At 40.3% G+C, this 20302-nt stretch overlaps 1 protein-coding gene across 1 annotated transcript in view; it reads left to right on the top strand.

Annotated features, from left to right (window-relative positions):
- Positions 1-20302, top strand: part of CA8 (carbonic anhydrase 8) — a 57286-nt gene that overhangs the window by 25768 nt on the left and 11216 nt on the right. The window contains exons 4-8 of the mRNA XM_068396361.1: positions 112-207; positions 5769-5831; positions 7186-7234; positions 10341-10453; positions 16779-16951. Coding sequence (XP_068252462.1) covers positions 112-207; positions 5769-5831; positions 7186-7234; positions 10341-10453; positions 16779-16913 — 456 coding nt within the window. The 3' untranslated portion in view covers positions 16914-16951. The remainder of the gene's footprint in view (positions 1-111; positions 208-5768; positions 5832-7185; positions 7235-10340; positions 10454-16778; positions 16952-20302) is intronic.

The following is a 20302-nucleotide window of genomic DNA, read 5'->3' as shown; positions in this document are numbered from 1 at the left end:
ATGTTCATGCATGCACACACACATGCTAATTGTTAATTGACATTAACTGCTGGTGTTTTTCTGTTACAAAATGTATTTCTCTATTGGTCTGTTTGCACTGCTTTCTTTTAGCTTCATCTAATGCACTGGAACTCCACACTGTACAGCAGCGTTGATGAGGCAGTAGGGAAGAAGCACGGCATAGCTATTATTGCTTTGTTTGTGCAGGTAAGTTTCTTGTGTTGCACTTGTTTTATCATGCACTGTCCATTTTCTTTCATTTTTAATGATTTCATTTTATTTCATAAAATAAAACAATGTATGACTGCTGGTATTCTATTCAAAAGATATTGCTCAGTCATGTCTTCTGTGTATGTATGTGCTAAATAAGTAATTCTTATTTAAACAGGATATTGGAATTATGTTAGTTAAAGAAGGGATAATGCATAGTCGGCCATCTCTCTCTGTGACCCTGACTATAAGCAGACATCCACTCTCTGTTCCTCTGAGGGCAGAATGAGGGCTGTCAGGAGGTACGAGTGCTTCACTCTCTCTGTAATGTGTTTTTCTCCATTCCTGACCAGGCCTGCTGTTCGGGGATTGAGGAAATATACAGAGGAGAGGAGGAAAGAGGAAAAAAAAGCCTACTAACCCATTGACACAGCCAAAAACTGGTAGTAGGATTGTGCTTTTCTGAACACAGAGACAAGTGTGTTTCTTCACACAGGACAAATATGAGGTCGGGTCATACTACTTCTTCAGAGACACCAGACTGAGAGTGTAATGAGTCTTGCCACAGACCCTCAGAAAAGCCTCTGACGAGGAGGCTTAAAGCTTGCTGGGGAGAAGTGTAATGCAAGCTGGGAAGTTAGCCCCATAATCTAGTTGCTGTTGGAGGTTTTTCAAGGGCTGCATCTTATAAAGAAGATTTTCAGTTTTAGACCTCAAGCACCAGATTCTCATCCTCATGAGAAATGGCAAACTTTTCTTTAAATGGGTTTGGAGGAAGAGGTTTAGAGTTCGTGCTTAGATCAAATGGATTTTCTTTCACAGTGATATTATTAATTTGTCATATTTCATAACGAGTTTATGAACGCCTTTGAGCTTTACCTCTGTTTGAATTTAAAGGTACATTGGTTACAGCTCCAACACTCAGAACTGCTAAAAATGGAAGTTAGAAAGTCTTCAGTTTTGTATCCTAGAGGGCTATGTGATAATTACTTATGTAAGTCACCTTCTAATTCCAGCAGAGGTAACCTTCGAGTTAGTTAGAAGGTTATATATAAGTTCTTAAATAAATCTGAAACTTCAATGATGATACATTTTCCATTTCGGGTCCCTCACCTTCATCAGAGTTCTTAAGCATTCCAAAGGGCTTTTTCATGAGCCAAGAAAGGCATCATATAATTACAATTGACCAGGTAAAAATAGTATTTATGCTGTTCGTTAAAGGATCAGGGAGAAGAAATTCGGTGACCATTTTTTCCTGTTAAAAGCATGGAAATGTAATATAGTTTTGCATCACAGTTCCCAAACACGTCATTTTAAGGTCAGTGAAAATATTTTCACTGATTTAAGTGACAGCCCTTGGTGATTATTAATTTAGAAACATTGTCTTTGAAGTTATTTCAGTATCTTTTACGCACTTTGGAGGTTTTAAATTGAAATCCCATTCTGAAACAAAAGAAAATCCTCTTAAATTCCTAAAAATAACAAAATACCTTTTGTGGAAATTCGGTTTCCTTCCAGTGACTACTGTGCTATTCTATTCCAAGAGAAACAAAAAAGCAAACAAATTTTTCAGGGTCCAGTTCTCCCGTTCTCACTCATGTCCGCTTCATTCCTCACCTCATATGTGCACATGTTGGCAAAGAAATGAAGTGGAAGGCCATTCTGAGTCGTCTTATTTTGACAGTGTTGTTCTGAAGGTAAAAGCTAGGGTCCTAGGATGGGTGACTTAGATCAGAAGCAGCTGAAATCAGCATACAGGGTGAACAATGTTCATGCAAAATAAGAATATCTTATTTCAAGAATGCACTTCTTTTGAAAGCCGCATCTAAACCTGCTGTTTACAAACAGAGAAGGTCTGGTGGGAGATGTGGTGGTTGGAGGCTGTCTTGGGCACAGCGACCATGAAAGGATAGAGTTTTCGATTCTTGGGGAAAGAAGGAAGGGGGTCAACAAAACCTCTACCTTGGACTTCCGGAGGGTGGACTTTGTCCTATTTAGGACACTGGTTCCGAGAGTCCCATGGGAAATAATAGTTCTTGATAACAAAGGGGTCCAGGAAAGCTGGACATACTTTAAGAAAGTAATCTTAAAGGCGCAGGAGCAGGCCATCTCCATGAGCCGGAAGACGAGCCGTTGGGGAAGAAGTCCAGCTTGGTTGAACAGGGAGCCTTCGGAGGAACTTAGGGAAAAAAAGAAGAGAGGTGGGCCTGTGCAAACCGCATGAAGTTCAACAAGGCCAAGTGCAAGGTCTTGCATGCGGGTCGGGGCAATCCCAAGCACAAATACAGGCTGGGCGGAGAATGGATTGAGAGCAGCCCTGAGGAGAAGGACTTGGGGGTGATGGTTGACGAGAACCTCAAAATGAGCTGGCAATGTGTTCTTGCAGCCCAGAAGGCCAACCGTATCCTGGGCTGCATCAAAAGAAGCGTGGCCAGCAGGTCGAGGGAGGTGATTCTGCCCCTTTACTCCTCTCTCGTGAGACTCCACCTGGAATACTGCGTTCATCTCTGGGGCCCCCAACATAAGAAGGACATGGAGCTGTTGGAGCGAGCCCAGAAGAGGGCCATGAAGATGATCAGAGGGCTGGAGCACCTCTCCTGTGAAGAGAGGCTGAGAGAGTTGGGGCTCTTCAGCCTGGAGAAGAGAAGGCTCCCGGGAGACCTCATAGCAGCCTTCCAGTACCTGAAGGGGGCCTACAGGAAAGAGGGAGAGGGGCTTTTTACAAGGGCAAGTAGTGACAGGATGAGGGGGAATGGTTTTAAACTGAAAGAGGGTAGATTTAGATTAGAACTTAGGAAGAAATTCTTTCCTGTGAGGGTGGTGAGACACTGGAACAGGTTGCCCAAGAGGTTGTGGCTGCCCCCTCCCTGGCAGTGTTCAAGGCCAGATTGGATGAGGCTTTGAGCAACCTGGTCTAGAGGAAAGGTGTCCCCGCCTGTGGCAGGGGCGTTGGAACTAGGTGATCTTTAAGGTCCCTTCCAACCCAAACCATTCTGTGATTCTATGATTCTATGAAGGTTTATGATCTTTGGAAAAAGGGGCACGCAACTCAGGAAGAGTACAAGGATGTTAGGTCATGTAGAAGGAAAATTAGAAAGGCGAAAGCTCAACTAGAACTCAATCTAGCCACTGCAGTAAAAGATAATAAAAAATGTTTTATGAACACATAAACAACAAAAGGAGATAAAGGGAACATCTCCATTCCTTATTGGATGTGGGGGGAACATTGTGACCAGGGATAAGGAAAAGGCTGCGGTCCTTAATACTTTTTTTTTGCCTCAGTCTTTCACAGTAAGACCAGTTATCCTCAGGGCAGCTGCTCCCCTGAGCCAGTAGACAGGGACGTGGAGCAGAATAGATCCCCTGTAATTCAAGAGGAAGTAGTTAGTGACTTGCTGTGCCACTCGGACGCTCACAAGTCTATGGGACCGGATGGTATCCACACAAGGGTACTGAGGGAGCTGGCGGAAGAGCTTGCTAAGCTGCTCTCCATTATTTATTATCAGTCCTGGCTAACCGGGGAGGTCCCAGATGACTGGAGGCTGGCCAATGTGACACCCATCCACAAGAAGGGCCGTAAGGAGGATCCCAGGAACTACAGGCCTGTCAGCCTGACCTCGGTGCCTGGCAAGGTCATAGAACAGATCATCTTGAGTGCCATTACACAGCACATAGAGGACAACCAGGGGATGAGGCCCAGTCAGCATGGGTTTAGGAAAGGCAGGTCCTGCCTGACCAACCTGATCTCTTTTTATGATCAGGTGACCTGCCTAGTGGATGAGGGAAAGGCTGTGGATGTAGTATACTTGGACTTCAGGAAAGCCTTTGATACTGTCTCCCACGGCATTCTCCTGGATAAGCTGGCAGCCCACGGCTTGGACAGGTGCACTCTTCGCTGGGTTAAGAACTGGCTGGATGGCCAGACCCAGAGAGTGGTGGTGAACGGTACCACGTCCAGTTAGCGTCCGGTCACTAGTGGTGTCCCCCAGGGCTCAGTACTGGGCCCAGTCCTGTTTAATATCTTTATTGATGATCTGGATGAGGGTTCGAGTGCACTCTTAGTAAATTTGCGGACAACAGTAAGTTGGGTGGGAGTGTTGATCTGCCTGAGGGTAGGAAGGCTCTGCAGAGGGATCTGGACAGGTTAGATAGATGGGCCGAGACCAGTGGTATGAAGTTCAACAAGGCCAAGTGCCAGGTCCTATACTTTGGCCACAACAACCCCATACAGCGCTACAGGCTGGGGAAAGAGTGGTTGGAAAGCAGCCCGGTGGAAAAGGACCTGGGGGTATTGGTGGACAGCCAGCTGAACATGAGCCAGCAGTGTGCCCAGGTGGCCAAGAAGGCCAACAGCATCCTGGCGTGTATCAGGAATAGTGTGGCCTGCAGGACCAGGGGAGTAATTGTCCCCCTGTACTTGGCACTGGTGAGGCTGCACCTCGAGTACTGTGTCCAGCTCTGGGCCCCTCACTTCAAGAAAGACATTGAGGTGCCGGAGCGAGTCCAGAGGAGGGCAGCGAGGCTGGTGAACGGTCTGGAGGGTATGTCCTGTGAGGAGCGGCTGGAGGAACTGGGATTGTTTAGTCTGGAGAAAAGAAGGCTGAGGGGAGACCTTATCACTCTCTACAACTACCTGAAAGGAGGGTGTAGCGGGGTGGGGGTCAGCCTCTTCTCCCAGGCAACTAGCAACTGGACTAGAGGACATAGCCTGAAGCTGCGCCAGGGGAGGTTCAGGTTAGACATTAGGAAGAATTTCTTCACAGAAAGGTTTATTAGGCATTGGAATGGGCTACCCAGGGAGGTGGTGGAGTCACCATCCCTGGATGTGTTTAAGTAAAGGCTAGATGTGGCACTTAGTGGCATGGTCTAGTTGACATGGTGGTGTCAGGGCAATGGTTGGACTCGATGATCCCAGAGGTCTCCTCCAACCTAGCTGATTCAGTGATTCTGTGATCTTCTGTGCCTTAAAGACGTTCAGTAAAGGCAGTGCTGCAGGCTGCCGGGAGTAGGATGCCAGAGATGCTGTGAGGGAGGGGATCTGCCATTCTGCGCTCTGCAGGCAGGAAAATACTCCCCTGAGCTTCAGAGATACCTTGGGCCAGATTTGCAACACTGTGGGAACAAATTCAAAAAGTGTCTGTCTTGTTTGTTCACGCTATTCCTTTCTGTGTACTTCTCTGACAAAAACTGGTAAGGACAAACTGTATCCTTGGCATTTATATGCCATAATGCTGCATGATTTTGACTCCACATGCAGTAAGTATATGCTGCAAAACAGGGTTAGTCAAAACTTACCAGACTTAACTGTGACTCTTTCTCTTGTTCTGTGAGTTTCTGTCTCTCCTTTAGAGTTATTTACACCTCTGTTACTTTTGACTGGTGGCTTTATAGAGATTTAATTGTTTGAAGTTGCCATGTATCAGTGTACTTAGTTAACACAAGGTTGTGTAGCTTAACTAAAAACAGCTACAGAGCTTACTGTTCTGATTGACCTCTGTCTTGCTTCAGTTTCTGAAATAGCGAAATACTGAAACTTGTCTTTGCTTGCTGTATTTCAGATAGGAAAAGAGCATGTAGGCCTAAAGGCTGTAACTGAAATTCTTCAGGACATCCAGTATAAGGTAAGGCATTGTCTGAAGAAATGCTTCCTTCACCCACCAGAAAGGAAGGGAGTGAAGGGTCTACACAAAGCCAAGAGAAGGGTTTCAGATATGTCTGTAGTAAAAGCACGTGTGAAAGCCATAGTTTGGTGGCCTGCATCAGAAGCTCAGCATTTTACAGTATTGAGATAATATACAGTCTTTGTAGTTACTTCCTTTTCTGGTGGCCAGAAAGTTTGATGTGCTATACCAGTTACTGATTGCAAATACTACCTTTTCAGTGATTATCATGGAGTCAGCGTGAGTGCAAGCACTGCAACATGCTTAGTGAACACAAGCAGCTGTATCTCCAAATTTACCTGGTTTTAATTTGTAGAGGAAAAGAGTAGACGAGCTGAGCACCCATATTAACTTGCAGTGGGAAATCAGCAAAAACACAATGCTGTCATGTCAGGTGGATTATGTGTGGGAATCCTGAAGGGCAGATAATAAGCCCGGCAGGACTGAAGAGATATGAGTGCTCTCCAGAATGTTGATGCTATCTTAAATAACCTTGGGAAAGTTACTTCCGTCTCTCTGCTTCATGGTCTCTGTCTGTAACATAGAAATATTCATACTTACCTTTGATTTTAAAGGATTTTGAGATGCATTAATGAGACATTCTGTATTGGTCTGGAGGGATTAGCCATTCACTTCAGTGGATGCTGAAGTGTAGAAAAATGAGAAGCTGTTATTAGAAGGGAATTGAAAATCTTCTTTTAGTTAAATAATATATGGTAAACCTCATTCATGATATTTAATATTACAAACTCATTGTTTATGAAGGTGTCAGAGAAAACAATAGTTTATGGAACTCTGTAGTTTCATTACTGAAAGGACAGCCAAGGTCATTGATGTTGTGAGTGTGTTATACTAATGACTTTCAGAGGGTCAGCATCAAACATACTTTTGGCATACATAAAATTTTATTGCATTGAGTATGTGAAACTGGCTTTATTTTATTAAGTGTTGTCCACATTAGTCAAGGAAAAGCTCACTTTGGCCCTTGTTTTTTAAACTCATTTTGTATGGAACCCCTGAATTTCATGTAGAGAATTTCAAGGCTAGAATCTGGAAGGAGCCCAGATACTAAAGGCAGAAAGTTAACAAAGTGCTGAGATAACCTTAAAAGTAAAATATAAAACAGAATGAAAAAACGTGTTTGTGTAGCTGCAAGGACAAATGCAACGATGATTAAATGGGGACTATTAATGATGTTGCTTTGCACAGGAACTGAAGGCTTAATGTTGTAAGAACACACAGTGTGTTTTACCTCTCCATTCATCACCATTTTAATAAGAATGGAGATAAGATTGATTTGTATTCATTTTTTCAGGGAAAGTCCAAAACAATACCCTGTTTTAATCCCAACTCTTTATTGCCAGGTAGGTGCCTTTGCTTACTTTTGTGTGGGTGGATTGCTAGCTAATTGCAGAGGCTGGGACAATCTTGATGTAAAGCATAGCCTAACTGCAAGCCTGAGAGTGTGTCCAATGAGGTGGTAATGCATATTGCACCTAGTGGTGCTAACAGGGATAGGGATGAAGTTGCTTTGGAACTTATGATAAATCTGCGCCTTCGTCGTGTGAATGAGATGTGGTACTGTAGTCCGTGCGCTGCTGGCAGCAGTGTGGCTAGCTTTCTTGATGGTTTATCATCCCAACTAGAGGGGGACCTGTGTGCACTCCTTTCTCTACTTCAGCATAAAATAGGAAGTGTAAGGTTACCCACTTACCAAGGTAGCTTTTTGGCAGCTTCAAAAGACAATGCCATAATGCAATGACAGTTGTATAGCATACAAGCAGTAGTGACAATGGGAGGCAAATTCAGATTCATATAGATAAAAGTTAAAGAGTAATAGTAAGAAACAACCACTTTATCTACCTTGTCTTGAAAAAAAATATATTTCTACAAAACAAGATGTTTCTGCAAGGAATCCTTCTGAGCTAAATTGCGTGTCATAGTGGCAAGATCTTTAATTTCCAAAGTCACGAGGTCTACATTAAACTCTATTAATTATATCAAAAGGATATTGTTTAGGTTGCAAAGTCAAGTGCTCAGCAGTTAGAAATTGCAGGAATTAAGGCTGCCTGTGCCCCTTCATGCATGTGTTATAAAACGTATTTTCATTGTGTAACCATTAGTTATTTTTTACAGGACCCTCACCTCACCATTCCTGTTTGATGCTGATCAAATCACATAAACCAAGATTTTCATAGTCATCTCTAACTATGTATTCCTCATTTTCTAGGTGCCTGACTTGAGATCATGGGGTCTGATTTGCAGAAGTGCTGAGTGCTTACACCTCCAATGAAGTCAATGGGAGCAGTGCTCTGACTGCATTAAGTGCTATAGAAAGTTAACTACTCTGAGAAATCAGGTTCTAAGCATCTCATATTGAAGACCTCAAATGAATAGATGCATTTGACCTTAACTTCTCTGTGCCTCAGTTCCCCAGCTTTAAAGTGTGGGGATAATCTGTCCTTCCTCACCACACTGGGGTGTTGGAAGGATAAATTAATTCGTGTTTGTGAAGCACTCAGACACTGAAGAAATGAGTGCACTAGAAATATGCACTCTGGAGCAAGTCCAGAGGAGGGCCACGAAGATGATGAGAGGGCTGGAGCACATCTCCTATGAAGAGAGGCTGAGAGAGTTGGGGTTGTTCAGCCTGGAGAAGACAAGGCTCTTGGGAGACCTCATAGCAGCCTTCCAGTACCTGAAGGGGGCCTACAGGAAAGCTGGAGAGGGGCTTTTTACAAGGGCGTGTAGTGACAGGATGAGGGGGAACAGTTCTAAACTGAAAGAGGGTAGATTTAGATTAGATCTTAGGAAGAAATTCTTTCCTGTGAGGGTGGTGAGACACTGGAACAGGTTGCCCAAAGAGGTTGTGGCTGCCCCTCCCTGGAAGTGTTCAAGGCCAGATTGGATGGGGCTTTGAGCAACCTGGTCTAGAGGAAAGGTGTCCCTGCCCATGGCAGGGGGCTTGGAGCTGGATGATGTTTAAGGTCTCTTCCAACCCAAACCATTCTGTGATTCTATGATTCTATTCTATGAAAAACGAGAAAATGTCGTCCTTCTAACAAGTAGGATTTGAATAGCATGGGAAAAAGAAGACCAAGGACCACATATTGTACTGAGAAATCCAAATGTTATTAAATGCTTTTCAAAAGAAAATCATCCATCTTTGCAAGTAAATCATGAAAGGTTCTCTAGAAAAGACATACATGATCATGTAACGAGACCGTGTCACAATGCATGCACAGAATGGGCTGAATTAATTCTTGCAGTTCTTAACTTTTGAGTGTTTGACAATGCAACTTGCTTTCAATGGATTTGCTATGCAATTCCCTGAGAAAGAAAATTACACCAACAAAACAAAATCCATTCACTGATAATCACAGGCTTCATTAGGAAGATTTAATTCTACTGCTATTCCTCTGAGCTAGTAGTGAAATGACAGTAACAAGTTAGATCAACCAAGCAAGTTTATTCCAGTTTCCAACCTCCCATCCTGTCCTTGTGAAGCTTGTCACAACCTTCCCCCTAGTTCTCCATGTCATGATTAACCAGCCTTTGTCTCCAGTCCTCTCAAGGTTTGTTTCTTGTCCCCTGTTTTACAGTGAGGCAGTTTCCCATACATACTTCTTAAGCTGTGTCAGGGAGTCATTTGTGAGTATGGCCTACAGCAGCAAAGGGCAGCCCTGTGTAGTCTCATGAAGTGCAGTTTGACTGCAATCTCTGGGGAATTAAAATTAAAATAATTAAAATCAGACATGTATGTAGAGTTAAAACTCTGCTTGGACAAACCATTGTACATTTTCTTGAGAGACAACTGTTTATTCTAATAGTTATTTATAAACCTATTAATAAGTTTATAAACTTATTAAAATACGTTTATTCTTAAGTAAACCGTGATTTTTTTCCCTGTGAAATTCAACTCGCTTTTCCAAAGCTAGGAGACACCAGTGCATCTCAAAAAGTATGTTACCAAAATTATAAACTGAAAAGTTTGGCTTGAGCTGTTTTCATTGAATTTTTCTAAAAAATGAAATAAATTCATCCTTGAGACATGTCCTAAATGTAAAAGTCAGTTAAAATTTGATCACCACAGCCCCTCTGCCTTCAAAATGGGATATCTCTTGTAGCTTTTGACAGTAACAGGAGTTATTTCCCACCATATTATTTAATTGCTATGTTAGTTTAAGGAGTTGTGCACATGTAATTTTTCACCTCTATAAAGTGGCATTTTCATCTTTAAAATACTCGTCTGCAGGGGGAAGTTACGGTAATAAAATGGCCACAAGCTCATGTACATTCACATGAGAAAGTAGTGGACAGTGCTTGGCAGTTTATAAATTCACACCTTAATTTACTGCATACTAACTTCATCATATGAGCAAGCCCATGGCTATCATAAGCTGTCTTAATTGGAAAGACAGAATTATCTTCCTTTATGTCATTAACATTCCACATTTCTTTTCATTTCAGATCCTTTACTGCGTGACTACTGGGTGTATGAGGGCTCTCTAACCATTCCACCCTGCAGTGAAGGTGTCACCTGGATATTGTTTCGCTATCCTTTGACTGTGTCCCAAGTGCAGGTAACAGCTGTGGTTAAAGTGACCTTGGAATATGGTTACGAGCTAAAGGTTATAGCGTGCAAATATATATATCAGGGCATTATATCTGTTCTCCTTGAGGATCCCATTAGATCAGTACATGGCTTTTCAAGTAAAGGTTAAGCCTTTCGAGTCACTGAAAGCAATGCAAAGGTCAGAGATGAATAACCTTGTTAGCGTTTATCATCTGCATTTGAAATAATTCTTTATTTAAGTGAAAAAAAAAGAAACAAGTCAATGGGCAAAAGACATGCAATTCTTTGTAATTGTAAGCTTTCAAATATCACTGCTTTTTGATGTTAAAGGAGCAAAAAAGCACAGAGCGACGCTATGTCCTGGAGAATGAAAAATGTTAACATAGTACAGGCTAGCTATATTGCATTGAACTATATTTAACTTATCTTGCTCTTTTTAACTTTTGCTCTATAATAAATGTCAAATTGAAACTACCTATTTAAATTTGATTTCACACGTATGTATTTTAAAGGTTTTTTTTTAAAATTATAACAGTCATGTGAGCCTTTCTCTAGAAAACATTTCAACGCTGTCTACAAGTAATCGCAGTAAAAACAATGAAAACTCCTGATGAATATTCACAGTCTGTGTATCCCAACTGGAGGAATGTGGGTTTAATTTAACTGAAACTATGTAGAATCCCTGAAGCTGAATGCATTAATTTTCATTGCCTGCTCTGAAGCATGTGCAAACAGAAGAGAAAAAAGTATAAAAGGTGATAAATTCACATTTAAATTATTTCAGCTTTAATAATCTAAAATTTTGCTAGAAATCCCAACACAATATTTTAACAATTTTAACAATTTGAAATTGGCGGTGTTTGTTTTTGTATGAAAACTGAATTTTAGTTCTAATCATAGGATAAAAGCAATAGCTCCCAATAAGCTTATTTGTATGGTAGCTGTAACGTAAATGTATCCCATCATGAATTTGGTATTTATTTGCTTATGAAAGGATAAGTCTTATGGCTGCTTACTACTAAGTAAATGGAAAAGAACTCTGTTGGCATTATTCGATTCAGAATAACTTTTAAAGACAGTGCATTTTGTAACTTGGCAGCTAATTGTCCGGATGTGATATGAATAAATAAGAGGACTTAATCAGAAGTATAAAGACCATAGCCATTACACTGAGTCATTGTATGATATTTTATTTCATGATAGTTGCAGATTTTGTAGTCTCTATTCCCTTTTAATCCAGTCAATGCACGGAGGGCACAGTTCAAGCCATCCACATGTGGTGGGAGATGACGAGGGGGGTGAATGAAATAGGAAATAAGCAGACAAATGTAGCTTTAGTTAATATTATTATGTGCTCATTTACCACGAGAAAACAAGATGTTGGAGCGTGATATGAAGGGGATAAGTCTCCAGAAGAGAATATTGTGCCTGGGAAAAAGAGAGCCCTTGGGGAAAAGAGTGTGATTTATAACCATGGCCTTCTTTGGGTGAGGGGTGTCTGGTTTGCGTTGCAGCATTACTTTGGTTGGTATAAACCCAATCCACCAAGAGCATTGCAGTGATGAAGGGCTCACAAGTCATGGAGGGGCTTTTTCCCTGCCACTGTCACAGTGTGCAGCTGAGACATGGCACTGGAGCAGAGTGAGGGATTGGAGCGAACTTATGCCAACATGATCCACAGTGCTTTGTACTCATTATAGATCAGCATCAGTTAGAAAAAAAATCCTCACTTCTAGTTCTGGATGCAGCAGCATTGAAGTCAAGGTTGTGCAGAAAAGACTTATTAAGAATATGAAGGACTTTTGCCAAGGTGGGATAAAAATTTTACTTGCGTCAGATACTGCATTCAGATGTCAATTGAAAATAAATATGAGGACAAGTACATGAGAGACGGTGATTCTGGGATTATAAAGTCAAAAGGGACTGAGAGTTGGGCATCTCCAGGATGCCCAAAATAAGATTTTGGGGGGGTGCCAGAATATTTTGCTATAGCCTAGACATCCAAGATTTTAACCTGTAGTTAGCGTTTTGGCTGCAATTAAGAATCTGGCCTCTTTTGTGCATGTGAGCATGAGTGCCTGTGAGAGACATCGTTTAAGGAGAGATTAGAGATGCAAAGGCTTTTGTCTATGGAAAATAAAGAGGATGTAGTACTGTATATACCATTCTGAGTCATCCATGGAAGGCTGGTAAAGGCATTTAATTTTATTAAGCCTGCTTGAAGTATTAAAGCACAGGTATCAGTGAAAATGCATTTCTAATGGATTTAAATATATTATTTTTACAGGTATCATTAACTTGTAGAACTTTCTTCTGTGGGGTACTAATGAACACAGCTTATGAAACTTCAAGCGCTTTGTGTAAATACTAGCAGCATCTATGCTAATAGCCAGTAAGAGACAAATTCCAGGCTTTCTATTTTCATTTTTCAGGCCATAAAATAATCAACTTCTGAGTATCAGTAACAAGTAACAATAAAAAATGACACAGTCTGATATGGCACAGGTTTTATAGCCTTCCTCTGATGAAGCTAGTTAATGTATTGGAGACAAGATACTCATTCACATTCTCATTTTCTGTAATTAACAGAAGTATTGATTAGCTTAACAAACTGTGGGTCATAAGGGGAAAAAATGAATAAAATTGCAATTCTAGTTCATGGTCACATCTATATATTTTCACATTTTCTTATTTTGAAACAATGGAGAAGTAACTATTTTGGCATAGGCATAATAGGCTGACCATTGTAAAATAGAGAACCTTTTTCTGTTTCTCCAAAAGACATTCATAGATGGTAAAGTTCAACTGATGAGTTGATTTGCTGCTGATCTAAGTCAATGTTAAGTGAAAGGAGATTCAGCTCCATATGCACCTCACTTCAGCAGCTAGGACTGGAGTGTGTTGGTTATATGAATAGCAAAAAGAGGAAGCCAGGACTGCAGTGTCAGGCTGTGCTTTCCTGGAGTCCAATGCTGTTTCCTCACTAGAAGTCATTCTCTTTGACGTGAGGTTTCACTTCCAACAGAGACCCCTTTCCTTCATGGGTGGTTCTGTGAGGTCTGGATAAAGTGTGCAGGTGACTCTTCTCCCCTGGAGAACAAGGGCTTTGCAAATCTATTTCTTGGGAGTTTTATTACTGACCTCAGTGGAAAGAAGCCTGTCTGGAAAGCTGCACCTTCCAGTGCTCTTCTTGCATATTCCTGCCCTCCTTTTGTGGTTTTTATCATCCTCACTTGTCTTATGTTGAAATATATAGCCCAGAAAGAATTGTGTTGACTACTTTTGTGAGACACCTTGACCATGCATGTACACTGCTGAAATTCAGTGGGATAAAATAGAGAACTCCCTCCTACTAGGCCACTGAAGAGCAGGAAATAATTGAAAAAGACTTGCTCGTGCTTCTCTCTGTTATATGTTTAAAAAATTGGACATTTGTGAATAATGTGCTTTGTGGTTCACTGAAGCCCAGAACAAGTACATCGTCTAAGCCACTCAGAGTAGGGATTTTAAACAATGATGCAGCAAGGAGCTGTCGTTCTTCTGTACTCATTGTCAGAGTTAACTGGTTTTGTATTGAATGGTGAGGTCTCTAGTCCTTTTGTCTACCTCATTCAAAATCAAGAGCTCCTAAAGGACAGAAATAGTAATGAGCATATGGAGCTGGAGTCGGAATTGTGCAAAATTCATGTAGTTTGTGAAATAAAGCACTCTGAGAGGTTCACGGTATTCTGTTCACTGGGAAACAGGTCTGTGTTCTTGGAAGGTGTCATGGAGGCATGTGAAATTTTCAAACAGAAAGATAATGCTTCTGTTCCATGTATAGAAGAAATGTTTGTAGAGAAAACATTCAAATTCTTTGTTTTGTGTGTTCTCTTCAGCAAATATTTAAGTGAAACAGAAGAAAACTATTCAGAATCTGAATACAGGGAAGTGGTAAAAACAATCTTGCAAAATTCTACAAAATATAAACTAACTTTGTTTTTACTCAGTATAAATGCTAACATTATGTATTCACTTTCTCACTGATTAGAATTGGATCCTGAATTTTGGTGTGAACAGGTCTGGGTCATCCTTAGTGTCTTCTGGGCATCAGAAAAACTTATAGATGGCTATTCCTGTTGAAAGTGTGTGAATATCCAAGGGTGCTTAGCTGTGTGCCTCTGAAATACCTATTTCCTCAGCAGACCTACAGGGTGTACTTCACAGCAATGACTTGTGAGGAGTTGGGAGGAGATAGTAAATGGTTCCATATTAGAGGAAGCAGGATGAGTGAGGCACACATATTATTGTCTTATCACATGGAAATTTAATACGAAAAGTAACATCAGCACAGCTAGTGTCCTTTTCTGACAACTACTTCTCAAGAGTGAGGCAGACCACCATGTATATAGAGGGCCTCTGTCATGGGGTCTGAACCATGATATGAAAAATGGAACAAGGAGGCTAGTGGGCTCAGAAGCAATTCCGCCTCAGAGAAGGGCTGCAATTCTAGACTTCCTGGAAGACTAAAGAGCAGGCGCAGGGATCAGGTGAGTCCTGCTTTCCTGACTGAAGAAACTGGAAGCCACTTTGTGAGGAATACCTCATGGAGAAAGGTTTCACTGTGGGGACTGGGGCAGAGCATTTGTAGTTATTGTAGGAGACAGCTCACAAACGACAGCTTTGCAGAGAGTTTGCTCTTCCCTCTCCTTCATCTGTGTTTGTTTGCAGTCTCTCATTCTTGAAAGATCAAACAAAAGCCCCATTCTAGTAAAATGCTCCATGCTAAACTACAATTATTTCAGACTTTCCGGAGTTGATTCAGGTGGTGAAAGAGGGTACCTTTATAAAACCTGTTCAGCGATTTACCAGCACTTGACTCCTGAAGACTTTTTCAGTTCAAAGCCTGTAGTGGATTTGCTTTCAGTTTACTTTAAATAAACTAACAAACAAAAATCTTCCAAAACAGAGTTCTGCCTCTAAAAGCACCTTCAAGGAGCTTTACAGTTTGTTCTGCTTTTCATCTTTCAGTCTAAGCTGTTGCCTTATATCTCAGTTGCAGGAAGCTGAGTGTTGATTTCTAAGCTCACTGTTTTTTGAGGAAAATACAGCAGAGCAGAGCTAGCCTCTAAATCAAGTAAGTAAGTCTGTATCAATTCTGCTGTAGAGTGGAAAACAACAATGAAGGCAGTTGCCTTCAAAGTTGCAGTAAGAAAGTATTCTCTGCAGGCAATATAAGAATAAAAATGCCATTACCTGCTGTTTAGTACCTCATTTCTTTTAATTCTGGAATCACACTTGCATTGTCCCTGTAATCCCTCATAGGATGTTTTTCATTCTCTATAATTCCTTAAGATGATGTCCCGGTTTCGCCTAAAATGATTGAATACTTCTGGCTCCGTTTTGCTTTCCGTGTAGCTTCAGTTTCAAGTTACAGCTGAGCTGGACAGTGAGGCATCACAGGGTCAGTACAAGTACAAAGGCTCAGGCTAGGGGAGTCAGCCTTCAAGTAGGTTTGCTGGATTTGGCTAAGGTAGCTTGTCAATATGCCAAAGCAAAAACAAACACAATTTTTTTAGTAGCTGTAACTACGTACTTAAAATACCAGATTCTTAAAAACAGCACTGTTGAACAATAAGGTGTAATGTGGCTAAGATATGTATTGATTTTCTTAGTATTTTATCACACAGAACTTGATGCTGATACCAGGGGTGGAGATAGAAGCTGCTCACATTCTTCCCTACACCCGATGAGATTTAGAAAAATCTAAAAAGAGTCTATAAACCAGAAGCATATTTGTTTTGGACCAATTGAAATGTTTTATATTGATTTTTGCCTGTATTTGATTTTCTAAGTATACTTAGCACCTACATCTACAGAAATCTAGAAGTGGTATTTTGTTTTGATGTGAAAAACCATATGTTTCCATATAAAATGTCAACAGACTTCCTCTAAAGCTGAGAGTCTGTTCAGAATTTTCCTGGTTTAGTAAATAATTTGAAGAAGACCAGAATGATTACTCTCATGTCACAACTGCAAGGTTGATTCATAGGATGTGATCTTCAATGGCTAAGAAGGTTATAGATCCCAAAAGAAGTTACAAAAAAGCAAAGGATAAGTTTGCCAAACCATGTGCATAAAAGTTCTTATTTTTCTCCGTATGTTAAATGTTTTGACAGTGCTGATGACTATTTTAAAATGTTATTAATGATGTATATTGACCGTACTATATGGTACCTGAACACTCCAAGTTCCAAAGCTGCAGAAGTGGCTGGGCAAGGCTGATTTTGATCATTAGTCCCACAGTGAAGAATGTATCTCAGCTTCTTCATGTCTGTTTTTCTGCCTTTCAGATAGAGGAATTTCGTAGACTGAGGACACATGTTAAAGGTGCAGAACTTTTAGAGGGCTGTGATGGAATCCTAGGAGATAACTTCAGACCAACTCAGCCACTTAGCGATAGAGTCATCAGGGCTGCATTTCAGTAGCAGAAGAGGAAGAACAAGAAAAAGAAATCTTTATTCAGGTAAGTAAAAGCTTAGCAGAAAAATCAAAACATTGAAATAATTCTCATAGGGGATATTTAGGTAAAGGAGAAAACACACTGAGTTCATTTCAGCTAATGTTATGATGTATTGTCACAACTGTAAATTTTGACACTGTACTGTTTTATTTTATCCTGTAGTATAATAATTTGGTTACTATTGGTTCTTTAGTGGCTGGAATCTAATATACGATTTAGTGAATTGAAATATTTGTATTGACTTCAGTAGGTAGTGGATCATGCACAGTTAGAACACAGTTACTTCTTGTAGCTTTAAATGTCTCTTACTTCAGTGAGCAACAGCACAGTATGCCTAGGTTATGTGGGAGATTTCCCAACTTACTGAGGTTCGCTGTTGGTTTCTTACCATGTTTTTGGAAGATCTGTCATTGGTGAATCTTTCTAGTGTCATCAACTGGCCGACAGGATGGGACCTTAGTTCCTGAAGAAAGAAAACTGGCAATTTGTGGGAGCCTAATAGCCAATTTTCCTCTATCTGGAATGGCGGGCGTGGAGCTGTCAGTTTTTAAGCTTTTATCTTTGCATGGAAAAACAAAGATAGGAGTGGGCTTTTCAGAGTTGTGTCTCAGCTTAAAAGGAAAATAAATCAAAGATAACCCCACAGAAATAAAACTAAATGCAAAAGAAATAAAAGCCCTGGTTAAAAAACAGGGTAGTAGTTCTGGAAGGAGGCCTTTAATTCTCAAAGGAGGCCTTTTTTTTTGGATCCCTTCTCCCTGCTTTACAATGCTGTTCTTTCCCAACAAGACTGAGTCTTGGGCAAAACCAGTGCAGAAACAAGAGGAAACTAATTAACTTCTGTCATGACTAATTTTTCATATTTTGTTCATCAAAATGTTTGCCTCTTCTTGTCCTCAGTGATGTTTTCAGCCTTCATTCGCTCATAGAGCAACAATTTAAGGATGACATTGGATTCAATGCATAAGAGCTAGTACATGTGAACCTGCATTATCCCGGCTTCAGTTGTTAAAACCTCCAATGTCATGTTCCCCTAGCCTCTATCAGTTACAAGATAAATTCCCTCAATGCTAAACAGTTGTTGCTAAACCTCATTATACTTAGTTAATCAATGTTTTACTATAATGAAAAACCTGGTAATGAGATTCTTAGAGAGTTAAAGAAAATTTGCTATCCAGACAACTAGTTACCTTGAAAGTAGTGAGTCAAGATGCCAACATTTATGGTTGATTTTGTAATGAAGTGCTCTACCTTGATACAAATAGTAAGACAGCTAATCTGGGAAGTCCTCAAGAAAAGAATGAATCTGTTCACTTACTTTCTTTAATAAGTCCTACTACTTTTTAACATACGTACTAAAATTTTTAATCTATTATCCTACATTAAATTTTATTTAAATAATAAAAACATTGGGTACTCCTCATTACCCTATTTTACTGGTCGAATTCATTATATAAAAGCATCAGCTTTTCTATCTCCACATTTCTTCAAAGCCATATGCTCACAAGAGAACCAATTTATCCACAGTTTCACCTGGAAGCAAGCTGCTGAAAGGTTTTTGATATACACTTTTGAGTAAGGACATTTATTTGTACATTAATTTCTTGCCCTATCTAGGTCAATGGTGGAACTCCTTAGTTCACTTCAGGCTCTGTTGTGGAGTTAAGCTTCTTCAGAGCATGCTCTTAGTCCAGCCGACAACTTCATATGCAGTGAACAAGTGATGAGGCAGCAGATAACCCCTAAAAGAGATTAATAATTCAGTGCTTCCAAAAATGGATCCATTAAAACCGAGTGGGAAGATTTTCTTTCCTCATGCATGTGACAGAAATTATTAAATGGGCTGGGACAGTGGCCAACAATTTCATGGTCTTTCCATATAGCGTAAGCATTCAATATAGTGTATGCATCTAAATATTTTTGAAGTAAGGGTTTATTTGTATTTTATAACCCTATTTAATATCCACATCCCAAAAGTTAAGCAAAGAAAGCAAAACATTGGTCCTTTTATTAATATTGTTTTCTCATTCCCATATTTAATTTTGGGTGCATCCTGAAGCCCAATTCTCAATTACATGGTTCTCTGCAGTCACCAAATGTCGTCACTTTAATCTTGAAATGGATGTTTCAAATTCATCCCGGCTTCTGCGTAAAAATTACTTGGCAAAATCATAGCAATATTAAAGTACAATTTTTCTCAGAGAGTGAATAATGCCCTCAGGCCAGTGCAGGTAATTCAAGTCTGTAACAGTGAAATGACTTGACATGCTCAGTTTGAATTTTAAGTATGAAAGAGTTTCCTTTACAATGCTGGAATTGAAATGTAAAAATTTCCCTTTTGCTTTCATGTTTGAAATTTTATTATGTTTGTCAACACTTAGAAAGATTTGTTTTAAATAATAAGATTTATCTTGGCCATGCTTCACAAAGTAATCTGCAGTTTTAATTCCCACATGATAGAATTTTTAATGTAAAATGATAGTCCTTACTGTAGGGCTATGCTAATTATGGACTCTCAAGCACTGAGAAAGAACTGTGACTCCTGGCATTGTGTAGCCCACAGAAGAAATGGCACTTGGCTCTCTACGCCTGATTAAATTATTTATCAGAAATTCATTTGGCCAGGTCTTTTTAGTTTTGGATGCATCAGTCCAAATAGCACTAAACTAATCAAGGATTCACAATGTATTCTTGCCATTGAGTTTGTCTCTGGGGAGCTGGAAACTGGGTATATGAAGTGTAAAAAGAAATCGTGTGACTTTGATCACCTTTCTTCTATGCAAAGAGGAAGAAAGGGAAGAATACAATCCTACCTGCTTTGTAGTGATTTCCTCACAGTTCTCTCCAGGAGAAGGGGTTGAGGAACAGCATCTCCTCACACAGACCTCAGACATCCTCAGAAAAGACACCTTCCCTCATTCATAGGAATGGGTAATGGTCCTTAACCTGGGACTGCTGACATCAGCTGAATGTTGCTATGAAGACTCAGTAGCAGATGGCGAGGTAGTAGTTTTCAGGGTGCCATCTACATAGTGATCCAACAGGGAGCATTTATTCCTTTCAAAGAGAAGATTAGCTTTTATTTTAAAGCTCTGGTAAGTCTTGAATATTACAATTACAAACACACTGGTGGACTTCTTTTGTGACACTATGGACCTCTGTCAAGGCTGCTGAAACTCCTGTCAGTAGAGTTTTCAATATTTTCTTTTATTTCAAGCCAGTGTGGTGCAGCCACTTGAAGAACCTTGAGGAACATTAGTTTTTCATGACCTCGTCACTCTGTCAGGGAAAGGAGGAGACAAATGTTTCTGTAAGTGTTGTATACACAGGAATAGAAAGAGGTTGCTTGAAAGG

This window comes from Nyctibius grandis, chromosome 3 (assembly GCF_013368605.1).
Source record: "Nyctibius grandis isolate bNycGra1 chromosome 3, bNycGra1.pri, whole genome shotgun sequence".
In the NCBI taxonomy this organism is placed as follows: Eukaryota; Metazoa; Chordata; class Aves; order Nyctibiiformes; family Nyctibiidae; genus Nyctibius; species Nyctibius grandis.
Note: the sequence above shows the minus strand (reverse complement) of the source record. Positions and strands in the feature narration are given on the sequence as shown.